The following is a 27,486-nucleotide window of genomic DNA, read 5'->3' as shown; positions in this document are numbered from 1 at the left end:
ACTGTTCGTGTGCTGTGTGGAAGATGGATTTGGGAGAGTGCAAATTTGGAGGCGTGGAAACTTGTGGGAATACAGTGGTGGCATGGGCTAGGGTAGTGATGGTGGGAAGGGGGTGTGATTTGAGATTTATTTGGGAGGTTAGACTTGCCAGAGTTTGGTCATTGATTGGGTGTCAGGAATGAGCGAGAGGAGGGACACAAGGATGACTGCTGATTTCTGGCTTGGATGCTGACTGATGGTGAAGCTGTTCTTTGAGCCGGGCTTGAGCAGGTTGGAGGATGCCAGGTCATCAACTCAGTGGTAATTCTAGGTGGTTCTTCATTTGGAAATTCTCCTATAAATACTTATTTTAAGGTAGAGTATATCAATAAGATGATTGCTTTATCAGTTAAGACCTAAATTGTTTTTTGGTTTTTTTTTTTTTTTTTAGGTCATGTAGGAAATCGTAAATCATGTGAAGATGGGACTCTTGGTATTTGTACGCAATCTGCTGCTAGCCCTCTGCCTTTTTCTGGTACTGGGATTTTTGTATTATTCTGCGTGGAAGCTACGTTTATTCCAGTGGGAGGACTCCAGTAAGTATGGTCACTCTAGCCTACCCCCAGAAAAAGCCTGCTGCAGATCAGTTATTGGGTTTTCCTGTGGCTGCTCTCATATTCTTCAGAGATGGGCAGTGATAGTAAACTGAGCATTCCTGGGACTTAGGCTTAGAAACTGCCTACCACTTTTGTTGCTCTAGACTGAGAACTTTGAAGTGTTTTAAAAACTGCATGCCATGGCAAATCCTTTTATGAACTCAAGGAAAACATGCTATTCTTCAATAAAAACCCAAACCATACCAGTACTTCTGGTTCTCGAATGTTGTTCTTTTTAAATTATTATACTTTATTGCCACTCCCATTTGCCAGTTACTGCCTTAGGGCTTGCTATTGCAGTTGGTTTTTTAATGACCTTAAAGCATTCATCTTTACCTTTTCCTTGGATTTTGTTTTTATTTTTAAATTTTTTTAATTAAAAAAATTAATTAATTAATTTTTTTGGCTGCGTTGGGTCTTCGTTGCTGCGCACGGGCTTTCTCTAGTTGTGGCGAGCGGGGCTTACTCTTTGTTGCAGTGTGCGGGCTTCTCATTGCGGTGGCTTCTCTTGTTGTGGAGCACGGCTCTAGGTGCGTGGGCTTCAGTAGTTGTGGCTCACAGGCTCAGTAGTTGTGACTCGCGGGCTCCAGAACGCAGGCTCAGTAGTTGTGGCGCACAGGCTTAGTTGCTCCGTGGCACGTGGGATCTTCCCGGACCAGGGCTCGAGCCCGTGTCCCCTGAATTGGCAGGTGGATTCTTCACCACTGTGCCACCAGGGAAACCCCAGTTTTTAATTTAATACTGTCTTTGTTTTAGTTTCCCTAAAGAAATTTTGTCTACTTAATCTTTTTAGCTCTTGCTGGTACTGAACTTGTACTTGAATAGAATAATGGCTTTTCCCCTACCCAGTAACTCCTAATCCCTTGCTCCCATTTGTAGTCATTCTCATGTGATACACTATTTTCTGTAGGGCTTCCTGACCCCCCTCCCCCAACACCGACTTGGTTCTGGTTCACCCAGCGTTGCCTGTGCTGTGGTTTGGGGTTTGCAGTTGAAGAGGTTGCACTGAGCTGCACCAGCCTCTGCACACTGTCTTCTTGGCTGTAGCTTCAGGTGTCACACAGTGACGATGCATAGCTTTCCTTTTGATTCTTTTGTCTGATGGCTGTCTGAGCTGGGTGCAGGAAAATTTGGGTAGTCTGTTCTGATTCCTAATGCCTCTTCTCTAAAATAGTTTTATTTTTACAAACACCTACTGGATGCCAGTGTGGAATTCACTTGGGAATAGAGTCAGGCTCTAGATAAGAGGTTAAACTGAGTTAGAATGAGTTGGAAGAGGCAACTGGCAATTGGCCTAATACTGTATTGACTCCTTAACGTGGGAACTGTTCCTATGAAGTAGTTCATTATTTTCTCACATGGCCCAAACTACTGAAGCAGTTTCAAGCCAATTTAAAAAGTATAGTGTTATATCTTTCATATATTGTTTTATATGTAATGTTTAAGTGCCTCTTAAATGCATAGCTTATAATTATCACTAATTACTTTGTGTTTCCAGGGTTTATTTATATTTTTCTGTTCCAACTTATTTTTAAAATCAAGGAGACGACCCAGAGTAAGGGGTGTTTATATCAGTGCAGTGTAAAATTCTGTAGTTAGAGACATTGTCCATATCTGTAATGGATGGATTCATCTGTATTCATAAAAAAGGTGGAAATATGTACAAGGAAGGGGGGGGGTCTCCTTTTCTGTTAAGAGCTACAGTGGAAGACATAATCAAGGATTAGATAATTTTTTCCTGGAGAAATTGAGAAAAACATTAACTTTATGGAACACCTGTTGTGTGTCAGGTTTTAGACTAGATAATTTACAAATTTAATTTACTTCTTACTATAACCATGTGAAGATGCTATTATTATCCCTGTTTTCCATTTGAGCAAACTGAAGTATTTAGTTTAATTAATTTACCCAAGTTACATAGCTAATTATTAGAACTGGATTTGAGTCCTGATTTTCTTTCTTTAAAACCTATGTTCGTTATTTTACTGAAAAGTATAATAAATACTAAGGATAAGGTTTAATTCTGTATTGTAGTTGGTAAAAACAGAGAAGAGAGAGACTCAGAGAAGAAATAGTAGAGAGTATCAGCATGGAGATGGATAAAGAAAAGGGAAGGAAAATAAGGGGAAGGGAAAGAGAAATAGAAAAAGTCCTCCAGGCGACAAAGGGGTTTATTAGGTTGAAGGTGACAGGTGCTGTTCACGTTCTGTAGGCTTCCGTAGTTTGTTAGTAGTTATATGCTGTCCTTTGAGTTAGTTGTTAGCTGACTAACCTCTATCTGCACCTTTTTTGTTATTCTGACTCTCAAGTCTTTCAGATATTTGACTTTGAATAGGTTGTTTAGACCTTCTTACTATAGCATATTATTTCTGTGCTGTAATATCAGAGAATAATGTCCAACCCTGATGGCTTACCAAGTCAGGGTTTACCTTTACTTTTCCTTGTTTACCTTTACTCAATAAACAAGGTCAGGCTGAAGGAGCTTCCAAAGCAGATGACTGCTGTGTACTGAAATTTAGGTGTTGGTTTAACAGTATTGATGATGATGCCGATAATAATGAAATGAAAATAATAATTTGTTGAGTGTCTACTATATGTCTGTATTATAACATGGGAGCTTTATATTCATAATCTCATAGTTTATATTGATTATTATTATCCTCTTTTACAGATGTAGAAACTGAGGCTTCAGAGAGGCTCAGTGATCAAGGGTTTGTATGTCTCTCATCTGCAGAGCTTAGAGGGCATTTCCAAGCTTGAAAAATAAATGTCTTTAGCATTATTTTTCCTTAATTTTTATACTATTTATGACTTAACCAAGATTAAGTATTGGAATTCCTTCATGGTGGGGGGGGTGGAAGAAGAGGAGTCTAGAGTCTTTTATTATTAAATTATTCATTCAATAAGCAATATGTTCATATTATGGCCCACAAACTGTTCTGTGTAAACTGGATATAAGATGAATATAGACTTTATGCTCTCAGCCTATAACGTGAGAAAGAAATAAAACAACATATTATAATATGTCATGTTCTAAAAGAGAGGTCTGTGTGAAATGCCATGTTAGAGCATGGAATCCCTTCCAACTAGAAAATCTTAAGATTTAATTAATTCCAAGGCATGTTGTAGAAGAATGCAAACTGTTTTGTTTTGAGCAGTTTAGAGCTACACATGGCCAAGGCATAGTCAGATTGCCAGGACTTGAGTCAAATGCTTAACCTAAAGGCTTCCTGTATGAGATTGGTCTAGTTATCAATGTATTTTAAGAAGTTCTGTAGCTTGAGGTTTCCTGTTCTGCGTGTTTAGGAGCTTGGAAGTTGCTACTGTGACCTAACAAGTGAAACACAAACAGACTGAAAATTCAACTCTTCTTTGCTCTATAAGAGAGGGGAGCACACAGGCAAACCGCTGCCAGCAAGGCTGGAGAGAGAGGTGAATACAGGGCAACCACTAAGAAAAGTTTAAAAAGTATAACCAGTATGCTGAAAAAGGAAAGAAAGTGGAATCATAAAATGCTCAATTAAAACCACAAAAGGCATAAAAAGAGTAGAAGATAAAAATAGGCACAAAGAATAAGGGCAACAAATAGAAAACAGTAATGTATATGGTACGTATTAATCCAGATGTAATCACTTTGAACATCCGTGGTCTAAATGCACCAATTAAAAGACAGAGATTGGATCAGAAAACAAGACTCAACTGTCTATTGTCTTCAGGAAACCCATTTTAATTATAAAGACACATATAAATTAAAAGTAAATGGAGAAAAATATACTATGGTAACACTAGTCAACAGAAAGTAGGAGTAGCTGTATTAATTTCAGACAAAGCAGGCTTCAAAGCAAGGAAAGTTATCACTGATAAAGAAGGCATTACATAATGATAAAGGGGTCAGTTCTCCAAGAAGACATAAAAATTCTTAATGTGTATATATACCTAACAATAGAGCCTCAAACTATGTGAAGCGAACATTATAAAATTACAAAGAGAACTAGATGAATCCACTGTCATAGTTGGAGACTACAATATCTCTTTGTCAGAAATGGACAAATCCAGCAGGCAGGAAATCAGTAAGAACCTAATTGAACTCAGTAACACCATCAATCAATTGGATATAATTGACACCTATAGACTGCTTCACTTAACAACAACAGAATACACATTTCTTCTCAAGCTCATGCAACATTCAAGATAGACCACATTCTGGGCAATAAAACACATTTTTTTTTCTCTTGAAGTATAGTTAATTTCCAGTGTTGTGTTCGTTTCTGGTGTACAGCAGAATGATTCAGTTTTATGTATGTACACACACACACAGACATATATATTCCATTATAGTTTATTACACGATATTGAATATAGTTCCCTATGCTATACAGTAGGACCTTGTTGTTTATCTGTTTTATATATAGTAGTTTGTCCCTGCTAATACCAGACTCCTAATTTATCCCTCCTCCCCTTTTCCCTTTAGTAACTGTAAGTTTGGTTTCTGTGTCTGTGAGTCTGTTTCTGTTTTGTCAGTAAGTTCATTTGTATCATATTTAATTTAATTTATTTTATTTTTATTGGATATAGTTGATTTACAATGTTGTGTTAGTTTCAGGTGTACAGCAAAGTGAATCAGTTATACATATACATATATCCATTCTTTTTTAGATTCTTTTCCCATATAGGTTATTACAGAGTATTGAGTAGAATTCCCTGTGCTATACAGTGGGTCCTTATTAGTTATCTATTTTATATATAGTAGTGTATATATGTTAATCCCAATCTCCTAATTTATTCCCCCCGTTCATCTTTGGTAATCATAAGTTTTTTTTCTACATCTATGAGTCTGTCTCTGTTTTGTCAATAAGTTCATTTGTATCATATTTTGGATTCCACATGTAAGTGATATCATATGATATTTGTCTTTCTCTGTTTGACATACTTCACTTCATATGATAATCTCTATGTCCATCATGTTGCTACAAATGGCAGTATCTCATTCTTTTTCCATAAAACACATCTTAACAAATTTACAAGAATAGAAATTATATTCAGACCACTAAAGAATTAAGCTAGAAATCAATAAAAGAAAGATAACTAGAAAATCTTAAAATGCATGAAGATTAAACAACACACTTCTAAGTAACACATGGGTCAAAGAAGAAATATAGGAGATATTTTTTAACATTTTTAACTAAATGAAAATGAAAACTGATCAAAAATCGTGGGCTGCAGCAAAAATAGAGGGAAATTTACAGCATTGAAGGCATATATTAGAAAAGGAGAAAGATCTAAAATCAATAATCTAAGTTTCTGCCTTAGGAAACTAGAGAAAGAAGAGCAAATTAAATCCAAAGCACACAGAAGAAAAGAAATAATAAGGATTAGAGCAGAAATCAGTGAAATTGAAACAGCGGAACAATAGAGGAAATCAGTGAAACCCAAAGCAGTTTCTTTGAAAAGGTCAGTAAATCAACAACCTTCTAACTAGGCTAACAAAGAAAAAAAGAGAGATGACACAAATTACTAGTATCACAAATGAAAGTGGGATCATCACTACTGATTTAATGGATGTTAAAAGCATTATAAACAAATACTCTGAACAACTCTATGTCCACAAATTTGATAACCTAGACGAGATGGAGCAATTCTTTGAAAGACACAATTTGCCAAAACTTACACAAGAAGAGATTGACAATCCAAATAGGCCTGTATCTATTAAAGAAATTGAATCAATAATGATTACCTTCCAAAACAGAAAGCACCAGGCCCACATGGGTTCACTGGTGAATTCTACCAAATTTTAAGAAAGAAATTAAGCCAATTCTCTGTCATCTCTTTCAGAGGATAAAAGCAGAGGGAATATTTGCTAACTCATTCCATGAGGCCAGCATTACTCTAATACCAAAACTAGACAAAGACATTACAAGAAACAAAAAAATAGAACAAAAAAACTATAGACCAATATCTCTCATGAACATAAATGTAAAATTCCTCAATAAAATATTAGCATATCACATCCAGTAGTCTATAAAAAGAATTATACACCATGGTTGTGGGATTAATTCCAGGTATGCAAAGCTGGTTCAACATTTGAAAATCAATTAGTGTAATACATCACATCAACAAGCTAAGGAAGAAAAATCACATGATCATATCAATAGATGTAGAAAGGGTATTTGATAAAAATCCAATACCAAGTCATGATAAAAATTTTCAGTAAACTAGGATTAGAAGGAAATTTCCTCAGCTTGATAGAGCATATCTACAAAAACCTACAACTAACATCATACTTAATGGTGAGAAAATAGAAGATTTTCCACTATGATCAGGAATGAGGCGATGATGTCCCCTCACACCACTCCTTTTCACCATTGTACTGGAAGTCTTAGCTAGTGCAGTAAAACAAGAAAAGGCAATAAAAGCTATATGGATAGGGAAGGAAGAAATAAAACTGTCTTTGTTCACACATGACATAATTGTCTGTGTAGAAAATCGAAAAGAATTGACAAAAAAAACTCCTGGAACTAGTAAGCAATTATAGGAAGGATGCAGGATACAAGATGAATATGCAAAAGTCAATCACTTTCCTATAAGCCATCAATGAACAACTGGAATTTGAAATTAAGAACACAGTACCAAAGGGACTTCCCTGGTTGTGCACTGGTTAAGAATCCGCCTGCCAGTGCAGGGGACACGGGTTCGAGCCCTGGTCCAGGAAGATTCCACATGCTGCAGAGCAACTAAGCCTGTGCGCCACAACTACTGAAGCCCGTGCACCCTAGAGCCCGTGTGCCGCAACTACTGAGCCCATGTGCTCTAGGGCCCATGTGCCGCAACTACTGAGCCTGTGTGCTGCAACTACTGAAGCCCGTGCGCCTAGAGCCTGTGCTCTGCAACAAGAGAAGCCACCACAATGAGAGAAGCCTGCGCACCACAATAAAGAGTAGCCTCCGCTCGCTGCAGCTAGAGAAAGCCCATGCGCAGCAACGAAGACCCAACGCAGCTAAAAAAAAAAAACAAAAAAACTATATTAAAAAAAAACACAGTACCCAAAATAAAATACTTAGGTATAAATCTAATAAAGTATGTGCAAGATCTATATGAGGAAAACTTTATAACTTTGATGAACAATATAAAAAAAGAACTAAATAAATTGAGAGATATTCCATTTTCGTGGGCAGGGAGATTCAATATTGTCAAGATGTCAGTTCTTCCCAACTTGATTTATAGATTCAAGACAATTTCAGTTAAAATCCAAACAGGTTATTTTGTGAATATTAACCGATCCTAGTGTTTATATGAAGAGGCAGAAGACCCAGAATAGCCAACCCAATTTTATACAAAAACAACAAAGAGAACTGGCATTACCTGACTTTAAGACTTACTATAAAGCTACAGTAATCACGATAGTGTGGTATTGGAAAAAGACTAGACAAATAGATCAGTGGAACATTGATACAGAGCCCAGAAATAGACCCCCATATAGTCTACTGATATCTGACAAAGGAGCAAAAGCAAGACAATGGAGAAAAGATAGTCTTTTTAACAAAGTGGTGCTGGAACAACTGGACATCCATATACCGAAAAAAGAAAAACAAAAGCAAGAACAAATCTAGGCAGACCTTATACCTTTCACAAAAATTAACTCAAAATGGGTTACAGATCTAAATGTAAAACATAAAACTATAAAATTTTTAGAAGATAGAGGAGAAAATCTAGATGACCTTGGATTTGGTGATGACTTTTTAGATACAACACCAAAGGCACAGTTCATGAAAGAAAGCACTAAAAAACTAGACTTCATTAAAATTAAAAGCTTCTGCTCTGTGAAGAGAATGAAAAAATAAGCTACAGCTTGGGAGAAAATATTTGTAAATGACACATCTGATAAAGGATTGTTACTCAAAATATATGAACTCATAAAACTCAACAATACGAACACAGGTAACCCAATTAAAAAATGCACCAAAGACCTCACCAAAGAATGTATACGGATGGAAAATAAGCACATGAAAAGATACTCTATGTCATATGTCATCAGGGAAATGCAAATTAAAATAACAATGAGATATCACTACATACCTATTAGAATGGCCAAAATCTGGAAAACTGATAACGCCAAAATGCTGGCAAGGTTGTGGAGCAACAAGAACTCTCATTCATTGCTGGTGGCAATGCAAAATGGTACAGCTACTCTGGAAGACAGTTTAGCAGTTTCTTATAAAATGAAATATACTCTTACTCTATGATCCAGCAATCACATTCCTTGGTATTTATCCAAATGAACTGAAAACTGTGTCCAAAACCTATACTTGGATGTTTATGATGTTTTGTTCATAACTGCCAAACTTGGGAGCAACCAAGATGTCCTTCAGTAGTTGAATGGATAACTAAACTGTAGTACATCCAGGCAATGGAATGTTATTAAGCACTAACAAGAAATGAACTATCGAAGGCATGAGAAGATGTGGAGGAACCTTAAATGCATATTGCTAAGTCTTAAGTAGATGAGTCCCATCAAGTTAGAGAAGTCTGAAACACCATGGACTTTCCTCAGATCTACACTAAACATAGCATAAAATCATGGCTACATAAGTTTAGGGTGGTCAGGCAGTAATCTTAGTTCCCCAACCAGGGATCGAACCCATGCCCCCTGCAGTGGAAGTGTGGAGTCCTAACCATTGGACTGCCAGGGAAGTGCTTGAACTGCCTCTTAAAATACAAATCAACACTCTTCAGAGGAAGATAATAGTACTCATAGTTTCTACATGTAATATCCACAGTGTCCAGTGTTCAATAAGTTACATACAAACAAACAGGAAAATGCAATCCATATTCAAGGAAAAACCCCCAAGTCTTGGTAAGATGGCCCAGATATTGGACTTAGCAGACAAAGTAGCTATTATGGATAATCTGAAGAATAAAAAGAGATACAGTGAACAATAAGTAATCTTAGCAGATAAGTAGAAACTATAAAGAAGAACCAAATGCAAATTCTAGAACTGAAAAGTATAGGAACAGAAATGAATATTTCATTTAACAGTAGACTGGATAAAACAGAAGAAGTCAATGAACTTGAAGAGAGTGCAATAGAAATTATCCAGTCTGAACCACAGAAAGAAAAAAATATTGAAGAAAAACGAACAGAGCCTCAGGGACCTGTGGGACAATATAAAATTTTCTAATATATATGAGAATTGGGCAGAAAAAATTTTGAAGAAATGATGGCTGAAAACTTCCTAAATTTGGTGGAAACAAATTAACTTACAGATCTGAGAAGCTCAGCAAACTCTTAAGAAGGATACATTTTGGGGGAGAGAGGAAATCTAGTTATATCACAGTCAAACTTCTGAAATCCAAAAATAAAGTGGGGACTTCCCTGGTGGCGCAGTTGTTAAGAATACGCCTGCTAGTGCAGCGGACATGGGTTCGATCCCTGGTCCGGGAAGATCCCACATTCCGTGGAGCAGCTAAGCCTGCGTGCCACAGCTACTGAGCCTGCGCTCTAGAGCCCACAAGCCACAATTACTGAGCCCGCGTGCTCTAGGGCCTGCATGCTGCAACTACTGAAGTCCATGCACACAGAGCCCATGCTCTGCAGCAAGAGAAGCCACAGCAATGAGAAGCCCACACACCGCAATGGAGAGTTGCCCCTGCTCACCACAACTAGAGAAAGACTGCATGCAGCAAAGACGACGCAATGCAGCCAAAAATAAAATAAATAAAAATAAAGTGAAAATTTTGAAAGCAGACAGAGAAAAGGAAACATTACATATGGGGGTAAGAAATTCCACTGACCTTTCACTATAAAGATCAGAACACAATGAAAGATCTTTAAATGTTGAAAGAAAAATACCAAAAACCTGTCATCCCAGAATTCTTTATGTAAGGAAAATATCCTTCAGAAATGAGGATGGAGCTTCCCTGGTGGCACAGTGGTTGAGAGTCCTCCTGCCGATGCAGGGGACACGGGTTCGTGCCCCAGTCCGGGAAGATCCCACATGCCGTGGAGTGGCTAGGCCCGTGAGCCATGGCCGCTGAGCCTGCGCTCCGCAACGGGAGAGGCCACAACAGTGAGAGGCCCAGGTACCGCAAAAAAAAAAAAAAAAAAAAAGAAAAAAAAAGAAATGAGGATGAAATAAAGACATTTTCAAATAAAAAAAAGTTAAGAGAATTTGTTGCTAGCAGAACTGTATAACAAAAGAATGCTAAAGGATATCCTTTAGGCCAGTGGGAAGTGATACTAGATGGAAACTTGGATCTACAGGAACAAATGAAGATCACTGGACATGATAAATAGTGGGCAAATATAAGAGACTCTTTCCTTTCTCCTCATAGCTTGCTTAAAAGACAACTAATTGTGGGGAGGGGGAAGGGTGAGCTGTGACAGGGCGAGAGAGAGTCATGGACATATACACACTAACAAACGTAGTAAGGTAGATAGCTAGTGGGAAGCAGCCGCATGGCACAGGGATATTGGCTCGGTGCTTTGTGACAGCCTGGAGGGGTGGGATAGGGAGGGTGGGAGGGAGGGAGACGCAAGAGGGAAGAGATATGGGAACATATGTATATGTATAACTGATTCACTTTGTTATAAAGCAGAAACTAACACACCATTGTAAAGCAATTATACCCCAATAAAGATGTTAAAAAAAAAAAAAAGACAACTAATTGCTTAAAGCAAAAATAGTCACCCTGTAAAGTGAGATTGAGAACATGTGGTGAAATAAAAGATAGGACAACACTTGCATAAGGAGTGGGGGGTGAGTAAATGGAATTTTAGTGCTGTAAGATTATTACATTTGTGAACAGGAAATAAGAAATGGGAAATAGGAATATTGCATATAAAGTGAGTAAAGGGTAAAGTCAGAAGTATGAAATGTCATATGTAGAGAGGTATTATATTGACTCTGTATAGACTCTGATAAGTGAAGGATGTGGTATTCCTTAGTAGAACAACTAGTAAAAAAAATAACGAAAAGAGGTTTATATCTAAGAAATCAATAGAAGAAATAAAATGGAGCACTAAAAAAATTCAGTTAACCCCAGAAAACAGCCATATAAGAAGAAAAAAACAGAAGGGAGAAATGGAACACAAATGATAAGACAGTTGACTTCATCCTTACTATATAAATAATTACATTTAAATGTGAATGGATTAAAACTCCAGTTAAAGGCAGAAACTGTCAGAATGGTTAATGAAGCATAATCTAACTATGTCCTAATATGAGACATATATTTTAAATTTAAAGACACAGGTTCAAAGTAAAGGATGGAAAATAATAAGCATAAGAAAGTTGGCACAGCTACATTAATTTCAGCAAATTATACTTCAAGACAAAGAGTTTGCAAGAGATTAGAGAGGGTCATTACATAACGATAAAAGGAGCAATTCACCAGGAAGACATATATTATGTATGTACCTAATAACAGAGTATCACACCTCATTAAGCAGAAACTAATATGACTAAAGGGAGAAAAGGACGATTCGCCAATCATGTTCAAATATATTAATACTGCCGTCTCTCAGTAATTAATAAAACAAGTCAAAAAATCTGTATGGCTATAGGAGGTCTAAGCAACACTATCAGCTACTTCTACCTAATTGAAATTTATGGAACACTTTACCCAATAATGGCAGAACATGCATTCTTTTCAAGTGTAAACAGAGTGTTCATTTAGGTTGACACTAGGCCATAAAATAAAGTCTTAATACATTTAAAAAAATTGAAATCTTACAGAGTATATTCTATGGTTATGATGGAATTAAATCAGAAATCAATAATAATAAGACAGTAATTACAGGTACAGGCAAACTAAATCTTGCAGGCCAAATCCAGCCTGCTGTCTGTTTCTGTAAAGTTTTATCAGAACACAACCATGTCAATTCATTTACATACTGTCTATTGCTACTTTTGTGCTATGATGACAATATTTTAAAAATTTATTTATTTTTATTGAAATATAGTGGATTTACAATGTTGTGTTAGTTTCATGTGTATGGCAAAGTAATTCAGTTATATACACATATATATATTTTTTCAGATTGTTTTCCCTTATAGGTTATTACAAAATATTGAGTATAGTTCCCTGTGCTATACAGTAGGTCCTTGTTGTTTATCTGTTTTATATATTGTAGTGTATATATGTTAATCCCAAACTCTTGATTTATCCCTCACCCTTTACCCTTTGGTAACCATAAGTTTGTTTTCTGTGTCTGTGAGTCTGTTTCTGTTTTGTACATAAGTTCATGTTATTGTTTTTTTTCAGATTCCACATATAAGCAATATCATATGTTATTTGTCTTTGTCTGGCTTACTTCACTTAGTATGATAATCTCTAGGTCCATCCATTTTGCTGCAAATGGCATTATTTCATTCTTTTTCCTGGCTGAGTAATATTTCAGTGTATAAATATACCACATCTTCTTTGTCCATTCGTTTATCAATGGCTGCTTCCACATCTTGGCCATTGTAAGCAGTGCTGCTATGAACATTGGGGTGCATGTGTCCTTTTTTTTTTTTTGCGGTACGCGGGCCTCTTACTGTTGTGGCCTCTTCCGTTGCGGAGCACAGGCTCCGGACGCGCAGGCTCAGCAGCCATGGCTCACGGGCCCAGCCACTCCGCGGCATGTGGGATCTTCCCGGACCGGGGCACGAATCCGTGTCCCCTGCATCGGCAGGCTGACTCTCAACCACTGCGCCACCAGGGAAGCCCACATGTGTCCTTTTGAATTATGATTTTCTCTGGATATATGCCTCCGAGTAGGATTGCAGGATCATATGGTAGCTCTGTTTTTAGTTTTTTAAAGAACCTCCATACCGTTCTGCATAGTGGCTGTACCAATTTACATTCTCACCAACAGTGTTAAGAGGGTTCCCTTTTCTACACACATTGAATAATTGTGACAGAGACTATCTGGCCTGCAAAGTCTAAAATATTTATTACCTGGCCTTTACAGAAAAAGGTTGATGCCTCCTCAAATATTTGCCTAATAAACAAGCTCTTAAGTAACTTATGTAGTAAATAAGAAGCCATGAGAGAAAACAGCAAAAATTTTAAACTGAATGATTATGAAAATACTGTATATTAAAATTTGTTGGGTACAGCAAGAGCAATGCTTAGAAGAAAACTTATAGCTTTAAATGACTATATTAGAAAAGAAGAAAGTCTTAAAAATAGTGGTCTCCATTTCCACCTTAAAAGGCTAAAAGAAGAAGGGTAAATTTAATCCAGAGTAAGTAGAAGAAAATAAATGATGGAGATATAACAGAAATCAAAGGAATAGAAAACAAACAATTGAGAAAATTAACAAAGCCAATATTTGGTTCTTTGAAAAAATTAAGAAAATTGATAAATTCCTAACAAGAATAATCATGGATGACACCAAAAGCGTAGACAACAAAAGAAAAAATAGACAAATTGGACTTCAAGTTGAAACTTTTTTGCATCAAATGACACTATCACAGCATGAAAAGGCAACCCATGGAAAGGGAAAAAATATTTGCAAATCATGTATCTGATAAAGGATTGCTGTCCAGAATATATAAAGAACTCCTACAACCCAACAATGAAAATACCTGATTCAAAAATGAGCAAAGGATTTGCATAGACACTTCTCCAAAGGAGATATATAAATAACTAATAAACACATGAAAACATGCTCAACATCACTAATCATTAGGAAAATGCAGACCAAAACCACAATGAAATACCACTTCACACCCATTAGGATGGTTATTATCAAAAAACAAAATAACAGGTATTGGCAAGGATGTGGAGAAACTGGAATCCTTGTTGCATTGCTGGTGAGAATGTAAAATGCATTCTACGTGCATTCCTAAGTCTACCTGCTATGGAAAATGATATGATGATTTCTGAAAAAATTAAAAATAAAATTACTATATGATCCAGCATTTGTACTTCTGGGTATATACCAGAAAGAAATGAAAGCAGGGACTTGAACAGATATTTGTACACATGTGTTCATAACAGCATTATTCACAATTTTCAAAAGGTAGAAGCAACCCAAGTGTTCATCAGCGGATGAATAGATAAACAAAATGTAGTATATACATACAATGGAATATTATTTCACCTTAAAAAGGAAAGAAATTTTGACACATGCTATATTGATGAACTTTGAATTCATTGTGCTAAATTTAATAAGCCAGTCACTAAAGGACCAATACTGTATGATTCCATTACATGAAGTTCCTAGAGTAGTCAAATTCATAGAGACAGAAAGTAGAATGGCGACTGCCAGGGGCTGGAGGAAGCGGGGGAATGGAGAATCAGCTTTTAATGGGTACAGAGTTTCATCTGGGAAAGGTGAAATGTTCTGGAGATGGATAGTAGTGATGGATTCGCAGCAGTGTGAATATACTTATTATCATAGAACTGTACTCTTAAAAGTGGTTAAAATGGTAAGTTTTATGTATATTTTAATTACAATAAATAATTTTTTTAAAAAATCAGGGAAATAAGAAAGAAAACATAATTTAGGAAGAGATGCGGCAATATTACTACAGATCCTACACACAGTAAAAAGGTAATTGGGGAATATTATGGCCAGTATTATGCTAATAAAATTAACAGTTTAGGTGAAATGGACAAATTCCTTTGAAAACACAGCTTACCAAAACTGACTGAAGAGGAAATAGAAAATTTGAGTAGCTTTTTATCTATGAAACAACTTAGATTCATAATCAGAAGGCTTCAGGCTCAGACAGTTTCACTGATGAATTCTATAAACATTCAAGGAAGAGTTTAATACTAGTCTTGCACAAACTCTCTCTGAAAATACAGGAAGAAATACTTCCCAATCCATTTTATGAGACCAGCATAATATTGACCAAAACATGACAAATATATTACAGAAGGCAAGATTATAGGTCAGAATCCTTCATGAGCATAGGTACAAAAATCCTCAACAAAATGTTAGCAAATTAAGTCTGGCAATATATAATTACAGGATATTACAGCATGACTAAGGACTTCAAGGTTGGTTCACCGTTTAAAAATTAGTCAATGTAATTACCACATTAACAGAATGAAGAGGAAAAACCATATCTTAATCATTGCAGGAAAAAATATTTGACCAGATATCAGAATCTATTATAAAGCTACAGTAATTAAAACTGTCATACTATGCTAACACATATATATGGAATTTAAGAAAAAAAAAATGTCATGAAGAACCTAGGGGTAAGGCAGGAATAAAGACGCAGACCTCCTAGAGAACGGACTTGAGGTTATGGGGAGGGGGAAGGGTGAGCTGTGACAGGGCGAGAGAGAGTCATGGACATATACACACTAACAAACGTAGTAAGGTAGATAGCTAGTTGGAAGCAGCCGCATGGCACAGGGATATTGGCTTGGTGGTTTGTGACAGCCTGGAGGGGTGGGATAGGGAGGGTGGGAGGGAGGGAGACGCAAGAGGGAAGAGATATGGGAACATATGTATATGTATAACTGATTCACTTTGTTATAAAGCAGAAACTAACACACCATTGTAAAGCAATTATACCCCAATAAAGATGTTAAAAAAATAAAAAAAAATAAAAAAAAAAAAAACCTGTCATACTAGCCCAGGAAGAAATTAATAGATCTGTTATCTACAGTGCATGATCATATATATATATATATATATATATATATATATATATATATATATACACATGCAGAAACGAGACTATTACCTATTTTATTTAGAAAAATTTACGTCACTTTCACACACCTTATACAAAAATAAATCCAGGTAGATACAGATTTAATTGTAAAAAGCGAAATTAAACTAGCAGGAAAAAAATAGAATATAGCATTGGGGTTGAGAACGATTTTATTAGCATGACACCAAGGTAAGAAACAACACAGTAAAAAAATGAAAAGTTTTATTATCTTTCATATGAAACTTTTTTATGGAGAAATAAATTTTGTTTTGTTTTTTTGTTTTTTGCGGTACGCGGGCCTCTCACTGTTGTGGCCCGTTGCGGAGCACAGGCTCCGGATGCGCAGGCTCAGCGGCCATGGCTCACGGGCCCAGCCGCTCCACGGCATGTGGGATCTTCCCGGACCAGGGCACGAACCCGTGTCCCCTGCATCGGCAGGGGGACTCTCAACCACTGCACCACCAGGGAAGCCCTGGAGAAAGAAATTTTAAGCAAAGTTAAATGACAACCAAGAAAAATATTTTCAGTATATGAGTGTAAAATGAGTTACATTATTTTTACCTTCCATATTGACAGAGATTTTAGAATGATTATGCCCTGCACAGGTGTGAGTAAGCCATTATTCTTATACACTTTAAGTGGATTTCTGGAAGACAGTATAACAATATGTATTCAAAAGTTCAAATATGCACACCTTTTGATTCTGCAGTTTTTACTTCCTGCATAATACAGAACAAGCTTGCAGAGATATATGTATATGTGCACATTGCAGCATTATTTATTAGAAAAAAATGGAAACAACCTAAACGGCTGATAGAGGATTGAGTAAATAAAATATGGTGTATGCATTCAGTGGTTACTGTACAGTGATTGAAATGGCTAAGGTAGATCATTAGGTCCTGACACAAAAAGATGATGTTTTTCACTCACACACACACACACACGCACACACAGACACACTCAAATGCACACAGACATATAGGTCAACCTTAGGCCTCATTTGTAGGAAGTTCAAAATCGCCAGCACTTAAACATTCATTTGCAGTTAGAATATGCCTGGCACTGTGTCGGGTCTTTGGGATAGAAAGATGAATATGGCGCTGTCCTGCTTTCATGGTGCTTATAATCTAGCAGTGCTGTGAGGTGATAACAGGTAACATCTTTTGAACACTTAACTATGTATTTGGAGTTGCACTGTTCTAAAATGCTTTGCATGCATCACCTTATTTAATCCCCTGCTTGTTATGTTTGGTAGTATTTTCACAATTTACAGGTTAGGTTATTGAGGCTCAGCAAGTTAATGCCTTGTTTGAGATCACATAGGTGGAGCGGTGGAGTCTGGGCTGTTGTCCCATTTTACAGATGGGAAAACAGAAAGCTTTAAGTGAATTGGTCACTAGTGGAGACAGGGAACTAAAGACTTCTATCCTCAAAGTTTGTGCTCTTAGTAGCAATACTTGATAGCTGAAGTCTTCTTAATATACTAAGTCTTTTTTCCTGAGATCTTCCTCCTCAGTTATTCCCTCACAAACTTTTTTGACCATCACAAACTTAGGGCAAGAGACCTCTTATTCCACTTATTCCATCTATTTTCACTTTTCAGTGGAAAAGAACTGGGTGGTATTGGTGGACTATCTCTCTACAAGCAAATTTGGGGAGGATTATGTATAAATCTACTTTAAGAGATTGTTCATATTTGAACAGTAACTCACATATGCCTTGAGGTTTTGTAATTCGAAAACTGTCAGAAATGTTTTTTTTTTTAAATTAATTTATATATTTGTGGCTGCGCTGGGTCCCCGCTGCTGTGCGCAGGCCTTCCCTAGTTGTGGCGAGTGGGGGCTCTCTTCATTGCGATGCGCGGGCTTCTAATTGCGGTGGCTTTTCTTGTTGCAGAGCACGGGCTGTAGGTGCGCGGGCTTCTGTAGTTGTGGCACGTGGGCTTCAGTAGTTGTGGCTTGCAGGCTCAGTAGCTATGGCTCATGGGCTCTAGAGTGCAGGCTCGGTAGTTGTGGCGCACGGGCTTAGTTGCTCCGCGGTATGTGGGATCTTCCCAGGCCAGGGCTCGAACCTGTGTCCCCTGCATTGGCGGGCGGATTCCCAACCACTGCACCACCAGGGAAGCCCCTATGTCAGAAATCTTATGGATGTAAATATGCATCAATACTCATTGTAGAGTTAACAACTAAAACAACTCACAACAAACAACTAATGGCTAAACTAATAGAAATTTATAATTTAAAAGCAAGAGTAACAGCAATTGCACTCCATGTCCAATTCAAGACAGCACTGATGACACACGGATACAGGTGTACCTTGGAGATATTGCATGTTCCGTTCTAGACCACTGCAATAAAGCGATTCACATGATATTTTTGGTTTCCTGGTACATATAAAAGTTATACTTATGCTATACTGTAGTATATTAAGTGTACAATAGCATTATGCGTAAAAAACAATGTATATATCTTGATTTAAAAAACTCTATTTCTAAAAATTGCTAACCATCCTCTGAGCCTTCAGCAAGTTGGAATCTTGTTGCTGGTGGAGGGTCTTGCCTCGATGTTGGTGGCTGCCGACTGGTCAGGGTGGTGGTCGCTGAAGCTTGGGGTGGCCGTGGCAGTTTCTTTTCTTTTTTTTTTTTTTTTCAGTATTTGAAAATTAAACAATGAAATCCATCATATTAACAGGCCAAAGAAGAAAAATCACATGATCATATCAATCATTGCGGAAGAAGCATTTGACAAAATTGAATATTTATTCATGATAAAAACTCTCAGAAAAATAGGAATAGAGAGGCACTTCCTCACTTTGATAAAGAACATCTACAAAAACCCTATAGCGAACATATTTAATGGTGAAAGACAATGTTTTTCTCCTAAGATGGGGAACAAGACAAAGACTATCTACTCTCACCACTTTTTTTTTTTAACTCTACAAAATATTTTATTGCTTGAATGTGCAAGATAAATTTAGCAGGCAGAAGAATAAATACTGGCTCTCAAATTTCTTTGCTAGTGATACACAGAATACAAAAGGAATAGTTTGACAAGTTACAGTCAGTTCAGTTTGGGATACATTGTTTGAGTATGAGTCTGAAACGCCAAGAAGAGTCCTAGATATAGAATTATGTTGATTTTTTTCATATAAAATTATCTAGCACAATATATTGATTAATCAATATAATGCCAATTTATAATAACAGCAAGTTCTCATTATATGTGGGTCGTTTCTTGAGCACTCTGAACTGTTACATTGCCCACTCCCATGCCAACATTACACTAGTTTTATTTTAAAAGTCTTGTTATTGCATAAATAAGTCTCCACACCTTATCACTACCACATCTTCTTCTTCCTCTTCAAAATTATCTTGGCTGTTTTGGTTTTTTATTTTTTTTCTAATACAGCAGGTTCTTATTAGTCATCAATTTTATATACGTCAGTGTATACATGTCAATCCCAATCGCCCAACTGATCACACCCCCACCCCCACCCCGCTTTCCCACTTTGGTGTCCATACGTTTGGTCTTTACATCTGTGTCTCAATTTCTGCCCTGCAAACCGGTTCATCTGTACCATTTTTCTAGGTTCCAATATATGCGTTAATATACGATATTTGTTTTTCTCTTTCTGACTTACTTGACTCTGTATGACAGTCTCTAGATCCTTACACGTCTCAACAAATGACCCAATTTCATTCCTTTTTATGGCTGAGTAATGTTCCATTGTATATATGTACCACATCTTCTTTATCCATTCATCTGTCAATGGGCATTTAGGTTGCTTCCATGTCCTAGCTATTGTAAATAGTGCTGCAGTGAACATTGGGGTGCATGTGTCTTTTTGAATTATGGTTTTCTCAGGGTATATGCTCAGTACTGGGATTGCTGGATCATATGGTAATTCTATTTTTAGTTTTTTAAGGAACCTCCATACTGTTCTCCATACTGGCTGTATCAATTTACATTCCCACCAACAGTGCAAGAGGGTTCCCTTTTCTCCACACCCTCTCCAGCATTTGTTGCTTGTAGATTTTCTGATGATGCCCATTCTAACTGGTGTGAGGTGATACCTCATTGTAGTTTTGATTTGCATTTCTCTAATAATTAGTGATGTTGAGCAGCTTTTCATGTGCTTCCTGGCCATCTTTATGTCTTCTTTGGAGAAATGTCTATTTAGGTCTTCTGCCCATTTTTTTAAAAATTTAATTTATTGGGCTTCCCTGGTGGTGCAGTGGTTGAGAGTCCACCTGCCGATGCAGGGGATGCGGGTTCGTGCCCCGGTCTGGGAAGATCCCACATGCCGCAGAGCGGCTGGGCCCGTGAGCCATGGCCGCTGAGCCTGCGTGTCCAGAGCCTGTGCTCCGCAACGGGAGAGGCCACAACAGCGAGAGGCCTGTGTACCGCAAAAAAAAAAAAAAAAGTTTATTAAACTAATTAGTTTATTTATTTTTGGCTGTGTTGGGTCTTCGTTTCTGTGCGAGGGCTTTCTCTAGTTGCGGCAAGCGGGGGCCCTCTTCATCGCGGTGCGTGGGCCTCTCACTGTTGCGGCCTCTCTTGTTGCAGAGCACAAGCTCCAGACGCGCAGGCTCAGTAGTTGTGGTTCACGGGCCTAGTTGCTCCATGGCATGTGGGATCTTCCCACACCAGGGCTCGAACCCGTGTCCCCTGCGTTTGCAGGCAGATTCTCAACCACTGCGCCACCAGGGAAGCCCCCTGCCCATTTTTTGATTGGGTTGTTTGTCTTTTTAATATTGAGCTGCATGAGCTGTTTATATATTTTGGAGATTAATCCTTTGTCCGTTGATTCATTTGCCAATATTTTCTCCCATTCTGAGGGTTGTCTTTTGGTCTTGTTTATGGTTTCCTTTGCTGTGCAAAAGCTTTGAAGTTTCATTAGGTCCCATTTGTTTATTTTTGTTTTTATTTCCATTACTCTAGGAGGTGGGTCAGAAAGGATCTTGCTGTGATTTATGTCATAGAGTGTTCTGCCTATGTTTTCCTCTAAGAGTTTGATAGTTTCTGGCCTTACATTTAGGTCTTTAATCCATTTTGAGCTTATTTTTGTATATGGTGTTAGGGAGTGATCTAATCTCATATTTTTACATGTACCTGTCCAGTTTTCCCAGCACCACTTATTGAAGAGGCTGTCCTTTCTGCACTGTACATTCCTGCCACCTTTATCAAAGATAAGGTGTCCATATGTGCGTGGGTTTATCTCTGGGCTTTCTATCCTGTTCCATTGATCTATCTTTCTGTTTTTGTGCCAGTACCATACTGTCTTGATTACTGTAGCTTTGTAGTATAGTCTGAAGTCAGGGAGCCTGATTCCTCCAGCTCCTTTTTTCGTTCTCAAGATTGCTTTGGCTGTTCGGGGTCTTTTGTGTTTCCATACAAATTGTGAAATTTTTTGTTCTAGTTCTGTGAAAAATGCCAGTGGTGGCTTGATAGGGATTGCATTGAATCTATAGATTGCTTTGGGTAGTAGAGTCATTTTCACAATGTTGATTGTTCCAATCCAAGAACATGGTATATCTCTCCATCTATTTGTATCATCTTTAATTTCTTTCATCAGTGTCTTATAATTTTCTGCATACAGGTCTTTTGTCTCCTTAGGTAGGTTTATTCCTAGATATTTTATTCTTTTTGTTGCAGTGGTAAATGGGAGTGTTTTCTTGATTTCACTTTCAGATTTTTCATCATTAGTATATAGGAATGCCAGAGATTTCTGTGCATTCATTTTGTATCCTGCTACTTTACCAAATTCATTGATTAGCTCTAGTAGTTTTCTGGTGGCATCTTTAGGATTCTCTATGTACAGTATCATGTCATCTGCAAAGAGTGACAGCTTTACTTCTTCTTTTCCGATTTGGATTACTTTTATTTCCTTTTCTTCTCTGATTGCTGTGGCTAAAACTTCCAAAACTATGTTGAATAAGAGTGGTGAGAGTGGGCAACCTTGTCTTGTTCCTGATCTTAGTGGAAATGCTTTCAGTTTTTCACCATTGAGGATGATGTTGGCTGTGGGCTTGTCATATATGGCCTTTATTATATTGAGGAAAGTTCCCTCTGTGCCTACTTTCTGCAGGGTTTTTATCATAAATGGGTGTTGAATTTTGTCAAAAGCTTTCTCTGCATCTATTGAGATGATCATATGGTTTTTCTCCTTCAGTTTGTTAATATGGTGTATCACATTGATAGATTTGCGTATATTGAAGAATCCTTGCATTCCTGGAATAAACCCCACTTGATCATGGTGTATGATCCTTTTAATGTGCTGTTGGATTCTGTTTGCTAGTATTTTGTTGAGGATTTTTGCATCTATGTTCATCAGTGATATTGGCCTGTAGTTTTCTTTCTTTGTGACATCCTTGTCTGGTTTTGGTATCAAGGTGATGGTGGCCTCATAGAAGGAATTTGGGAGTGTTCCTCCCTCTGCTATATTTTGGAAGAGTTTGAGAAGGATAGGTGTTAGCTCTTCTCTAAATGTTTGACAGAATTCGCCTGTGAAGCCATCTGGTCCTGGGCTTTTGTTTGTTGGAAGACTTTTAATCACAGTTTCAATTTCAGTGCTTGTGATTGGTCTGTTCATATTTTCTATTTCTTCCTGATTCAGTCTTGGCAGGTTGTGCATTTCTAAGAATTTGTCCATTTCTTCCAGATTGTCCATTTTATTGGCATAGTGTTGCTTGTGGTAATCTCTCATGATCTTTTTTATTTCTGCAGTGTCAGTTGTTACTTCTCCTTTTTCATTTCTAATTCTATTGATTTGAGTCTTCTCCCTTTATTTCTTGATGAGTCTGGCTAGTGATTTATCTATTTTGTTTATCTTCTCAAAGAACCAGCTTTTAGTTTTATTGATCTTTGCTATTGTTTCCTTCATTTCTTTTTCATTTATTTCTGATCTGATTTTTATGATTTCTTTCCTTCTGGTAGCTTTGGGATTTTTTTGTTCCACTTTCTCTAATTGCTTGAGGTGCAAGGTTAGGTTGTTTATTCGAGATGTTTCCTGCTTCTTAAGGTGGGCTTGTATTGCTATAAACTTCCCACTTAGAACTGCTTTTGCTGCATCCCATATGTTTTGGGTCGTTGTGTCTCCATTGTCAGTTGTTTCTAGGTATTTTTTAATTTCCTCTTTGCAGTGATCACTTCATCATTAAGTAGTGTATTGTTTAGCCTCCATGTGTTTGTATTTTTTACAGATCTTTTCCTGTAATTGATATCTAGTCTCATAGCGTTGTGGTCAGAAAAGATACTTGATACAATTTCAATTTTCTTAAATTTACCAAGGCTTGATTTGTGACCCAAGATATGATCTATCCTGGAGAATGTTCCATGAGCACTTGAGAGAAATGTGTATTCTGTTGTTTTTGGATGGAGTGTCCTATAAATATCAATTAAGTCCATCTTGTTTAATGTATCATTTAAAGCTTGTGTTTCCTTACTTATTTTCATTTTGGATGATCTGTCCATTGGTGAAAGTGGGGTGTTAAAGTCCCCTACTATGAATGTGTTACTGTCAATTTCCCCTTTTATGGCTGTTAGTATTTGCCTTATGTATTGAGGTGCTCCTATGTTGGGTGCATAAATATTTACAATTGTTATATCTTTTTCTTGGATTGATCCCTTGATCATTATGTAGTGTCCTTCTTTGTCTCTTGTAATAGTCTTTATTTTAAAGTCTATTTTGTCTGATATGAGAATTGCTACTCCAGCTTTCTTTGGGTTTCCATTTGCATGGAATATCTTTTTCCATCCCCTTTCAGTCTGTATGTGTCTCTAGGTCTGAAGTGGGTCTCTTGTAGACAGCATATATAAGGGTCTTGTTTTTGTATCCATTCAGCCAATCTGTGTCTTTTTGGTGGGAGCATTTAGTCCATTTACATTTAAGGTAATTATCGATATGTATGTTCCTATTCCCATTTTCTAAATTGTTTTGGGTTCGTTATTATAGGTCTTTTCCTTCTCCTGTGTTTCTTGTCTAGAGAAGTTCCTTTAGCATTTGTTGTAAAGCTGGTTTGGTGGTGCTGAACTCTCTCTGCTTTTGCTTATCTGTAAAAGTTTTAATTTGTCTATCAAATCTGAATGAGATCCTTGCTGGGTAGAGTAGTCTTGGTTGCAGGTTTTTCTCCTTCATCACTTTCAGTATGTCCTGCCACTCCCTTCTGGCTTGTAGGGTTTCTGCTGAGAGATCAGCTGTTAACCTTATGGGGATTCCCTTGTGTGTTATTTGTTGTTTTTCCCTTGCTGCTTTTAATATGCTTTCTTTGTATTTAATTTTTGACAGTTTGATTAATATGTGTCTTGGCGTATTTCTCCTTGGATTTATCCTGTATGGGACTCTCTGTGCTTCCTGGACTTGATTAACTATTTCCTTTCCCATATTAGGGAAGTTTTCAACTATAATCCTTCAAAGATTTTCTCAGTCCCTTTCTTTTTCTCTTCTTCTTCTGGAACCCCTATAATTCGAATGTTGGTGCGTTTAATGTTGTCCCAGAGGTCTCTGAGACTTCTTCAGTTCTTTTCATTCTTTTTTCTTTATTCTGCTCTGCAGTAGTTATTTCCACTATTTTATCTTCCAGGTCACTTATGTGTTCTTCTGCCTCAGTTATTCTGCTATTGATCCCATCTAGAGTACTTTTAATTTTTATTGTGTTGTTCATCGTTGCTTGTTTCATCTTCATTTCTTTTAGGTCCTTGTTAACTGTTTCTTGCATTTTGTCCATTCTATTTCCAAGATTTCGGATCATCCTTACTATCATTATTCTGAATTCTTTTTCAGGTAGACTGCCTATTTCCTCTTCATTTGTTAGGTCTGGTGCATTTTTATCTTGCTCCTTTATCTGATGTGTGTTTTTCTGTCTTCTCATTTTGTTTATCTTACTGTGTTTGGGGTCTCCTTTTTGCAGGCTGCAGGTTCGTAGTTCCTGATGTTTTTGATGTATGTTTCCAGTGGCTAAGGTTGGTTCAGTGGGTTGTGTAGGCTTCCTGGTGGAGGGGACTAGTGCCTGTGTTGTGGTGGATGAGGCTGGATCTTGTCTCTCTAGTGGGCAGGTTCACGTCTGGTGGTGTGTTTTGGGGTGTCTTTGGCCTTATTATGATGTTAGGCAGCTTCTCTGCTAATGGGTGGGGTTGTGTTCCTGTTTTGCTAGTTGTTTGGCATATGTTGTCCAGCACTGTAGCTTGCTGGTCGTTGAGTGAAGCTGGGTGCTGGTGTTAAGATGGAGATCTCTGGGAAATTTTTGCCATTTGATATTATGTGTAGCTGGGAGGTCTCTTGTGGACCAGTGTCCTGAAATTGGCTCTCCTACCTCAGAGGCAGAGCCCTGACTCCTGGCTTGAGCACCAAGAGCCTTTCATCCACACGGCTCAGAATAAAAGGGAGAAAAAGTAGAATTAGTAGAAGTATGAAGAATGAAAGAAAGAAAGGAGGGAAGGAAGCAAGGAAGGACGAAAGAAAGAGGCAAAGAAGGAAAGAAGGCAAGAAGGAAAGAAAGGAGGGAGGGAGGGAGGGAGGAAGGAAGGAGGGAAGGAAGGAAAAAAGATAGAAATAAAGAAGATACAGTAAAATAATATAAAGTATAATAAAGTTATTGAATTAAAAAACAATTATTTAGGAAAAAAAAAGGGACGGATAGAACCTTAGGACAAATGTTGGAAGCAAAGCTATACAGACAAAATCTTACACAGAAGCATACACATACACCCTCACAAAAAGAGGTAAAGGGGAAAAAATCATAAATCCTGCTCTCAGAGACCACCTCCTCAATTTGGGATGATTCGTTGTCTAAAGGAGGGAAGGAAGGAAGGAAAGAAGGAAAGAAAGAAAAAGAAAGAAAGAAAGAAAGAAAAAGAAAGAAAAGTATAATAAAGTTATTAAAATTATAATTATTAAGAAAAAAACTTAAAACGAAAACCATGGACAGATAGAACCCTAGGACAAATGGTGGAAGCAAAACCATGCAGACAAAATCTCACACAGAAGCATACACATACACATTCACAAAAAGAGGAAAAGGGGAAAAAAATCATAGATCTTACCCTCGAAGCCCACCTCCTCAATTTGGGATGATTCTTTGTCTGTTCAGGTATTCCACAGATGCAGGGTACATCAAGTTGATTGTGGAGCTTTAATCCGCTGCTTCTGAGGCTGCTGGGAGAGATTTCCCTTTCTCTTCTTTGTTCTCACAGCTCACAGGGGCTCAGCTTTGGATTTGGCCCTGCCTCTGCGTGTAGGTCGCTGGAGGGCGTCTGTTTTTTGCTCAGACAGGACGGGGTTAAAGGAGCCGCTGATTCGGGGGCTCTGGCTCACTCAGGCCGGGGGGCGGGGGGGAGGGAGGGGCACTGCGTGCGGGGCGGGCCTGCGGCGGCAGAGGCCGGCGTGACGTTGCAGCAGTCTGAGGCGCGCCGTGCGTTCTCCCGGGGAAGTTGTCCCTGGATCCCGGGCTGCACGGGCTCCGCGGAAGACGGGTGTGGATAGTGACCTGTGCTCGCACACAGGCCCCTTGGTGGCGGCAGCAGTAGCGTTAGCGTCTCCCGCCCGTCCCTGGGGTCCGTGCTTTTAGCCGCGGCTCGCGCCCGTCTCTGGGGTTCGCGCTTTTCGCCGCGGCTCGCGCCCGTCTCTGGAGTTCCTTTAAGCAGCGCTCTGAAACCCCTCTCCTCGCGCACCAGGAAACAAAGAGGGAAGAAAAAGTCTCTTGCCTCTTCAGCAGGTGCAGACTTTTCCCAGGACTCCCTCCCGTCTAGCCGTGGTGCACTAACCCCTTCAGGCTATGTTCAAGCCGCCAACCCCAGTCCTCTCCCTGCGGTCCAACCGAAACCCGAAACCCGAGCCTCAGCTCGCAGCCCCGCCCGCCCCGGCGGGTGAGCAGACAAGCCTCTCGGGCTGGTGAGTGCCGGTCGGCACCGATCCTCTGTGCGGGAATCTCCCCGCTTTGCCCTCCGCACCCCTGTTGCTGTGCACTCCTCCGCGGCTCCAAAGCTCCCCCCTCCGCCTCCCGCAGTCTCCGCCCGCGAAGGGGCTTCCTAGTGTGTGGAAACTTTTCCTCCTTCACAGCTCCCTCCCACTGGTGCAGGTGCCGTCCCCATTCTTTTGTGTCTGTTTTTTCTTTTTTTCTTTTGCCCTACCCAGGTACGTGGGGAGTTTCTTGCCTTCTGGGAGGTCTGAGGTCTTCTGCCAGCCTTCAGTAG

The 27,486-nt window shown here is 38.4% G+C and overlaps 1 protein-coding gene across 3 annotated transcripts in view; it reads left to right on the top strand.

Annotated features, from left to right (window-relative positions):
* ST3GAL3 (ST3 beta-galactoside alpha-2,3-sialyltransferase 3) overlaps positions 1 to 27,486 on the top strand; it is a 236,808-nt gene that overhangs the window by 26,080 nt on the left and 183,242 nt on the right. For 2 of the 3 annotated variants that reach the window (XM_004266322.4, XM_033421903.2), the window contains exon 2: positions 431 to 575. The exons of the other annotated variant lie outside the window; for it this stretch is intronic. In XM_004266322.4, coding sequence (XP_004266370.1) covers positions 461 to 575 — 115 coding nt within the window. In that variant the 5' untranslated portion in view covers positions 431 to 460. The remainder of the gene's footprint in view (positions 1 to 430; positions 576 to 27,486) is intronic. 3 annotated transcript variants of the gene reach the window in all.

The sequence above is a fragment of the Orcinus orca genome, chromosome 1 (genome assembly GCF_937001465.1).
Source record: "Orcinus orca chromosome 1, mOrcOrc1.1, whole genome shotgun sequence".
NCBI classification, from domain to species: domain Eukaryota; kingdom Metazoa; phylum Chordata; class Mammalia; order Artiodactyla; family Delphinidae; genus Orcinus; species Orcinus orca.
This window is presented reverse-complemented; position numbering and strand designations above follow the sequence as displayed.